Here is a 9321-nt window from a genome sequence, read left to right as displayed (position 1 = left end):
AACGCTTAATACAATGCATTGCAGAGTTATGAATTAGTTAAAAATAGCATGTCATGAATTTTTCTATAGGACTTGTTGATTCGGGTGCAAACATCGCGAGAATTAAAACCTCGAGAGTTGGCTGTAGAGGACACTACGCATCTCCCCATCACTTTCCGCTCTACTCTACCTCCTGCTTCTGCAAGCAAGCAAGCACGTTCAGTACATCGTTTTTCCTAATACACTGAGCTAAAGAATCAACGCTGCCATGGCTGATGCTGCCATTTCTTTTGCTAAAGACTTCTTGGCCGGTGGTGTCGCAGCGGCAATTTCCAAGACCGCAGTCGCACCGATAGAAAGAGTCAAACTGCTGCTGCAGGTGAGACCGTGAGAATTATCACCTTGACTAATCTTAGCGCACTCTGATATCTCATGAATGATGCATGCAAATACATAACCCGTCTTCTGTCACATTTTAGAGCAACATAGATTATCTTGTGGCGTTGACGTTGATTAACGTTGGGACACGACTTTGTCCTTCAGAGGCCATTTTTGAGTCGTCTGTTCGCAACATCCGCATCCCTCGAGCATCTCTACTCTCAAATTGTCATTCTAATACCAAGTGTCTATTCTTGAGTTCTCTCATTTAGATCTTTATGTCTAAATTTTAGTAAGTCAAATGTACTTTTAAGGTCAAACAGTGAATTTCTATCTACGTGCTAGGTGGTACATTCTGTCCCCTGCAGTCTTGTCTCATGTTACAGACCGAGCCATTATGTTTAGACTGTCCTGGATCAAAATTACTATTAAATAAGCGTAGTCTAACCAGTTTGGATCAAAAATATAGTAAAAACTGTAGTTTTGTGAAATAAAGTTACAATTAAAATGACTGTTTTCTATTTTAATATATTTTAAAATGTATTTTTGAATCTTGTTTCTGCCACAGAATAAAAAAGGTTTTTGAGACTTTTTACTAATGGTACTCGCTGCAGAGTCAAACGAAGTCCAGCTCCTCCCCACTGGACGTCTAAAGGGGTGGAGGGATTTGTGGGTAGAGTTAGGGTGTGTTTGGAACTTGGATATTCTCACTGGATGTAATGGGTGGAGCTGGACGGTCCAACCACCTAACCCTACCTATAACCCTATTGCTGAACATAACTCACCCCATTAGGTCCACAGAGGTGGAGCTGGACTTGGACAAGCTCCAGCCATTACGTCCAGAGAGGAGGAGCTGGTCGTCATTGGGTTCTGCAGTGAGCACCACTTGCAATTCAGTATTTAACTGAAAAACCCCAACCTCAAGATACAAACATCAAAATAAACCCACTCATCAAACTGATTGGTTGATTCAAATATTGTTCCAACCCAGAGATCATGTAACTCAAATGATTTTGTGTTTTACTTTACAGGTACAACATGCCAGCAAGCAGATCACTGCAGACAAACAGTACAAAGGTATTATCGACTGTATTGTGAGGATTCCTAAGGAGCAAGGCTTTATTGCCTTTTGGCGTGGCAACCTAGCCAACGTCATTCGCTATTTCCCCACACAAGCCCTCAACTTTGCCTTCAAGGACAAGTATAAACAGGTATTCTTGGGTGGAGTTGATAAGCACACGCAGTTCTGGCGATACTTTGCTGGCAACTTGGCCTCCGGTGGAGCTGCAGGAGCCACTTCCCTCTGCTTCGTCTACCCCCTTGATTTTGCTCGTACCCGATTGGGTGCAGATGTCGGGAAAGCTGGCAGCTCCAGAGAATTCAATGGGCTGGCCCACTGTCTGGCCAAAATCTTTAAGTCAGATGGGTTGCGGGGTCTGTATCAGGGCTTCAACGTCTCTGTCCAGGGCATCATTATTTACAGGGCGGCCTACTTCGGAGTCTATGACACTGCTAAAGGTAATAGGTTTGTAACTGATTTGACAAAGAATCCATTTTAAATTTCAATGTAATTCCTGAATTTGAAATAATTTGAATAGAGGTAGAAAACAGAATGCAGAACTGCAATTTGAATGTTTGGAAGTAGAATTAAAAAGAATTGAAATTCAAAATTCTGAATAAAAATAACGGTAAATCACTAGAAAAACATATACAAACTTATTGGCTTGACAAAGCCTTGTTTAAATTTAAAAATTTTATTTTAGTATTGTTGATATACTATTATGGTAGCTTTTATTTGTATATTTTCAGGTTTCATTTTCATTTTAGTTTGTTTTAATTATTTTGTTATGTGCTTTTGTCATTTTTATTATTTTTTAATTATGTTTTTTAGCTTCATTTTATTTCATTTGTAGTAATTTTAGTATTTCAACTTATTTTATTTCAGTTAGTTGCCAGTTTTTCATCAACTATTTTTATTTTATTTCAGCTATAAATGAATGAAAGCACCTTGTAATCGCTTTAGTTAATAATAACGACACTGGTTTGAAAGTTTAGAAAAAAGTTTTTAAAAAAAGTCAAGCTTTGAAAATTTGTATTTAGTTTATATATTTCTTCCTATTTAAAAAGTAACTTTTGTGGACCAGGGTGGAAGAACACTTCACTTCCCCAGAATGCATTACCTGTGTTTTCTGTTTTCTTTGAATAGAGTGCAACAGTGCAAACTCGATTCATTTTCTCTACAAGGAAATTCATTTTGAACGATAATATATAAACCTTTAAAGGCTGCTATGAGGTTATTAATCCATGGTATTTGCTTCTGCTGAAGCCGTCAGCCCTCATTATTTCAGCTTATTTTAAAAAATAATCATGTTTAACAGGGGGATTCCTGGTGAAAAACTACATTACCCATGATGCTGTTCAGAAAATTACACAAATCAGTGCCCACCCCCTTTTTTAGCTGCGCTGGTTCCGGAAGTATGTTTTCCATACATTCATTTGTATTACTGTATTGTATTACTATACTCAGTATTTTCAGAGCATAGGGAGATCGACTCGACTACATAATTTGGAGTGCTTCATGGGAGTGATGGGAACTTTCTGGTGTAATTTTCTGTACAGCATCATGGATAATGTAGTGTTTCACAAGGAATTCCACTGTTAAACATGAGTGTTTTAAAAAATAAGCTGAAAGAAAGCAAGACGTTGGCAAATACCATGGATTAATAACATCGTAACTTACAGTAGGTCTGTCTTTAAAGGTTTATTGCTTCCAGAACCCTACTGTTTAACTCTATTGGCGATTGGCTCTTTTATTTAGAAGGCGGGACTTAGTCCGCCATGTTACCATTGCACTTTCTCCCATTCATATTAATATGAGACCACTTTTTTGTGTTTCTGAAGTCTTAGATTACAACTCAGTAAATTCCTCTTCCTGTCATACCAGTTCAACTTGTGATATGGCCAGTTCAATTCAAATACATACGGCTAATTCTTGAGTTCTGAATTAAACGAGGTCCATGCATTGTTTCTTGTGTGGTGGCGTACAGGCATGCTTGCTGACCCTAAGAACACCCACATTGTGGTCAGCTGGATGATTGCACAATCTGTGACGGCAGTGGCTGGTGTGGTCTCCTATCCCTTTGACACTGTGCGGCGTCGCATGATGATGCAGTCTGGGCGCAAAGGAGGTATACAACACACATATGCTCAAACATATTCGCTCATTTGAATAACTCCCTGCTCTCCATCAAGTATGCATTTATTTAAACTCAGGCCTTTGTCTTTTGTTTTCCCAGCGGATATTATGTACACTGGAACCATTGACTGCTGGAGAAAGATCGCTCGTGATGAGGGCGGCAAAGCGTTCTTCAAAGGGGCTCTGTCTAATGTACTCAGAGGAATGGGCGGCGCTTTTGTTCTCGTGCTTTATGATGAGTTCAAGAAGTATGTTTAAACAATATATGCTAAAAGAAAGTAGAATAGATTTTACCACAGTTTTGTCAAGCTTTAACCAAACCCTCTCCACTCCGCACAGATGTGGTCTGAGTTAAATTGTGTTAGAAGCAAAAAGCAATTATTATTTTAAATTAATTCTGTTGGTTGCTCTATTTTTATGTTCAGAAAATGCTCTTTCCTTTGATGATAAAAAAAACAATCAAAATTGTATCAAAAGAAAGCATCTATATGTGTGATTTAAGTGTGCAGCCAGAGAAATATTACAGATAAAATTATAAAAAGAAAAAAAAAGTGAAATGTGTTGCGTATTTATGTTCAAAATTATTTAAAAAAAGATTTTGTCTATAATATTCCTCCATAAATCTGAGCCGTTGTAAGTCTATACCGTGCAATACCATAATTCCTCCTCAAGATGGCGTGACACGACAGCATTTTGTCCTGCATTCATATACAGTACCATGTTCTTGTAGTCCTTCGGTTAAGTTTTTCAGTTCTCCTAGCCAAGTTCTGTGGTTACAAGGGTATACAATATCACTCTCAAAACAAAATGTGGAGTTCAAACACAGAATACTGTTCCACAGTTTAAACGTTTTCTCAAAGTTGGACTTGAAAAACTAACTGAGAGCAAGTGTCCGAATGAATCATAGACGTATTAAATATGACGCTTTAATTCACAACAGATTTGCCCTCTATGTGTCTCAGCAATGAAAGAGAGCCCAGTAAAGTGTTCCAGCAGAGAATGTGTGGAGCCAGAGACATGGCGTTCACAGTCAGACCTTATGTGACACGAAAAGTGTATTTCCATGATTTCTCTTCTTGGAAGTCCGCTTAAGTATTTTCCATCTTGGATAATGAGGGGAGTCATATTTTCATGGTCATTTTCTTGTCAGTCTCAGTGTTTGGTTGCGTCAGGCTGATCTTGATGAACTAGATCCCGCTTTTAGAAGTATAAATGTGAGGGCAAGTAAGGAAGGGCGTTTTGAGTTCAGTAATGACACTGGAACGTTACACTCATTTTTAGCATGTAGAGCTATTGTAATATTATTCCACACTTTATGGAGAAAAAGGCTGATTCTACTTGCAGTAATGTACGAACACCAATGCTTGTGAATTCAATAAAAGTGGATACCCTATATGCTCTCATGGTTTTGGATTTTTAATCATTTAGGGTTTGTGGAAATTCAACGTTTATGAACTTTTAAATTGTCTATCGCCATAAGGCAGGTTAAAATGCTATCTGATCTAACATCAAAATATAATAGACAATTTTTTTATTGTTTTATTTTATTTTGTCAGTAAAATGCAATTATTAACCTTTTCATTTTTTTAGTTTGACAATGAACAGGAAAACAACAATACAGCATAGTTCAAAATAATAATAAATAATAATTTTTGAACATTGACTATCAGTCTTTATTCACCACTTTCTCGTGGTTTCTCAATAAAATTCATAAAAGCTGGTTAGATCAGCATTAAAGGACTACTGCTAAATAACAATATTTGGAGATGAAAATAATAGCAGATTTGTCTCATTGTACTGTGTACAAACACTAAAAACTGAGATGAAAGTTTAACTTCAGTAAGAAATTCACTATGGTTAAATGTTCAGTGATTTACACCTCTATAGTGTTGATATGGCAACTAGTTGTGCCCCGCTCACCCCTAACTGTAATTAAATGACAGAAAAATCAAGACTTTAAGAGTAATCACTTACTTGACTTTTTCATGGGAAAAGTAATCAAATTACAATAATTAGTTACTAAGTAATCCATTACACCCAACACTGTCCCACATAACATCTACTGACAGCTGCCACACTTGCACTAATATAGCTATGGGTACAATGGGGCTAAAGGCACACCTTAAGAAAAAAGTGTGCTTTTCACTATTCCCATGATTGCAGAAAAGATATACATGTTTGTATTGAACATTTATAGAGCAACAGATTTTGTGTGAAAATAAGTCATAAAAGTGTTTTATTTTGTTTAAAAATCTTATAAATGTAGGAGGTTGCAAGGTGGGCCCTTTACCACTCACAAGGTGTAAAAGGCGCACATTATTTATACAAATACTTTAGCTAAAATAATGTATTATATATATATATATATATATATATATATATATATATATATATATATATATATATATATATTATAAGTTAATACTTGTTCAAAATAATCACTTTAGCAAAGTTTGCACTATTTTCTGTTTATTTTGATAAGTAAAATAATAAATTTTTGTACAATAAATAGGCTATGCTTTCATTAAAATTATGTTAATATAAAAATACATTTGTTATATATATATAAACAAAATTATTTTAAAAAGTAAAGAGTCTGAAAGCATTGAATGAGATCCCATAATAATTTAATATAGATTTACAGTAGTAACATGAAATCATATTTTATTAGCCTATATGATATGATTAATTTCATATTTGTTTTTCAATCTTATGGTTTCATTTTAAATATGGTGATTAAATAAGGTGGACACCCAACTTAATATATGCTATTTACCTGCTGAATCTAACCATGAAGCCTAATGTCAACAAATGGAAAAGTCAGCTGGCTGTTTATTATCATGTTAAATATTGTGCCTTTTACCCCAAATACCATACTTTTACATATTCTTCCAATATTGAAAAACTCTTGCTTTAATTAGCTTGAGCAAAAATAAAAATCTCTAAGAAGACCATTGTCTCAAAATACATTCAATAATTTTAGCAATTTTGATTTGCTACTTAAATCTACAACATTTAAAAAAAAAACATCAAATAGGCCTATTAGATCAAACTAGCGCAGAATCCACTTTACATCAAGGATCAGACAAATTTCCATGTGCATCTTGAAAAGCAGATGTTTGGGAAAGTGCTGCTGCAAGTTTTTGTGCCATCTTGTGGTTTAGTGGAAAATAAAATCAAAGGAGCATTTTACCCAGTGGAGCCTATAGCCCCGTTGTACCCTATATATATATATTGTACAAATATATATATTAACAGATATATTCTGTCTGGTTATATTGTAGAGATTAACTAAAAAAAATACTGTGTATTAACAGAAAAGCAATAAGCATCCATGCCAATAAAGGGTGAAACGGCAAAACGATTGTCTTTCTTAGCTAGAGCATTTCAAAGCTTCTGTAATCAAGGCTGATCTACAATCTTAAGCACAGCTGGACACAGTCTCTCTATTATGCCTCTGATTTTGTTTACTACAGACAGACTTTGCAAGACTTTATAATGAAAACCATGCAAGTCAATCAACTGACAGAGATCAAAGGCCAATGTAATTTACCAAAATGGCCATAATACAAAGCAATCTTCTGTAATGTGAACTGCCTTGTCCGACTCCAAGCATACTGTACATGTCAGATAAATATTAAGTAATTTTCTTCAAATGCAACCTTGACAGGGGTTTGGAATTGCCAACCTGCAAGTAATTATAATACTAGTGTTAAGTGCTTTGATATTAAAATGACTGGTTTAAAACCATTAACTTTCTTCAGATAACAGGAAATGTACAATTGTTACCACATGTTGATACTTTAGAAAACTATGTGTTCATTGACAACATATGACATAAAATTAAAACATTATCTGCTTTCCCTTATAAGAAATCTCATACATTTTAACTGGAATTTGGTGAAACTGAAATAAATCTGCCCTTTATTTGTATTATTGCATTATAACGATTATGTCTGGACTTCATATTTGTGTTTTGAATTTACAACTGCTAAGCAGACATAAGAAGTCCACATGATGGCACTGTTGAAATGAAAATAAAAGAAAGTAAGGGTTGTGAGATATAAGATGAACTGCTAAGAAACAGATCTAGAATCATAACAAACATGAACTTTCAACAAACTCTTAACATTAAAAGCATGAAGTTCTATCTCGGTTATTCTTTATATTTGTACTGATTTGTTTGTTTGTGGCATCATCAATTCTGAAATGATGTTCAGCAGAGTAATTCTAAAGCCATTTTGACTTAATTTGAGAAAAAAGCAACAAAAAAGTTGGTGAGATAAAGCACCTGGCCTTTGACTGATATCACAGCTAAAGCACTGTTATACGAGCTTCAGTGTTTGTGTTCTGTTGCATTAACTGTGGCTAAATTGAGGTATCCACTAGATCCAAGGTTTGTTGTGGTCAAAATCCCATGTGCTCTGGCAGCAGCCTCAGTCAGTCAATCTATGAGCAAACACTCATTGAGGTGTGGACTGTGAGAAGTGAAATATTTCATGACAGGGCTTTCATCCAGACCTCTGATGACTCTTTGTTGTTATTTCGGAGTTGTCCCAGCGGACCACTCTTACCTTGCAGTCTGCTGGCTGCATCTCATAAACACACACATACATACACACACTGCTCGCTTCAGATGTCTTGCATGCCATGTTCTCTGTCATGTCATGCACCTTTATGCTCTTTCATTCTGTTTGAAAAACAACAACAATAGCATGTATCTGTAAGGGTGTTGTGTCCTTACGCTAAAATATAGACCTTTCTTGTTTGTAAATAAAGGAATCTTTGACTTCTAGACTATAAAATCAATGATTTATTCCAGGAATTCACTTTTATGTCAGCCAAACAAAAAATAAAATATTACTTAAAGATTTTAAGTTAATATTTCAATTTACATGTTGACAGTTTTCTGATGTTTACGGTCACATGACATGCAGGAAAATGTTTTTATTTTTTATTATATATATATATATATATATATATATATATATATATATATATATATATATATATATATATATATATATATCACTAGTTTTTCATCAACTCACTTAACTCAGTGAATTAACACTGCCGAACTACCGGGGGTTCGAGCACCAGAATTTGGGAAAACCCTGATTCCCTTTCAAGGGAACTTGAGCTGCGTTGAGACGCTGTGGGAACGCCCCTGCGTGATTGCGTCATGAGGCACCTTTTGTTGTTTGTCCACAAGCATATACATATAGCCTATACATAATCTAGACAGGAGTATAATGGCGAGTAGGCCTAAACAGCTTTGGATTGTGTGTTCGTCCCTGCCCTTGCTTCATTACGACTGGGGACACACGCGATTCATGTGTTGTTTGTTTCATGCACGGTCAGCTCTAGTAAAAGGGGGCTTGCAGTGTTCATTCATAAATTCCCGATATGTAACATGCACTATCGAGAGTTTTTATCTCTGCTCCTTTTGGCTTTCTTCTCGAGGGAAGAAAGTCAATAAAGATTCGTTGGCTCGGATCTCACGTTTGCCGAGGCAGCGCGTAGATTACGGGTCTGCAATAAAGATTCTGTTACTCGATCTCGGATCTCGCGTGTGCTGAGGCAGCACGTAGATTACGGGGCCTGCAGTAAGAATCTAGTGGCTCATATCTCGCATTTGCCGAGGCAGCGCGTAGATTATGGGTCTGCATCTCTACAATACGAATCTAATGGCTCAGATCGTGCGTTTGTCGAGGCAGCGTGTAGAATATGGGTCTGCATATCTGCAATAATAATTTAGTGGCTCATCT

General features: G+C 35.9%; 1 protein-coding gene across 1 annotated transcript; it reads left to right on the top strand.

Annotated features, from left to right (window-relative positions):
• Positions 1-92: 92 nt before the first annotated feature.
• On the top strand, positions 93-4946 carry slc25a6 (solute carrier family 25 member 6). The gene is made up of 4 exons (XM_077216691.1): positions 93-358; positions 1389-1875; positions 3405-3545; positions 3654-4946. Exons 1-4 carry the CDS (start codon positions 248-250, stop codon positions 3809-3811), a joined length of 897 nt encoding a protein of 298 aa, XP_077072806.1. The 5' UTR covers positions 93-247; the 3' UTR covers positions 3812-4946.
• The last annotated feature ends 4375 nt before the right edge of the window (positions 4947-9321 follow it).

Source organism: Siphateles boraxobius, unplaced genomic scaffold (assembly GCF_051911475.1).
Source record: "Siphateles boraxobius isolate OS27281-9 unplaced genomic scaffold, OSU_SipBor_1 7, whole genome shotgun sequence".
Lineage (NCBI taxonomy): Eukaryota > Metazoa > Chordata > Actinopteri > Cypriniformes > Leuciscidae > Siphateles > Siphateles boraxobius.
This window is presented reverse-complemented; position numbering and strand designations above follow the sequence as displayed.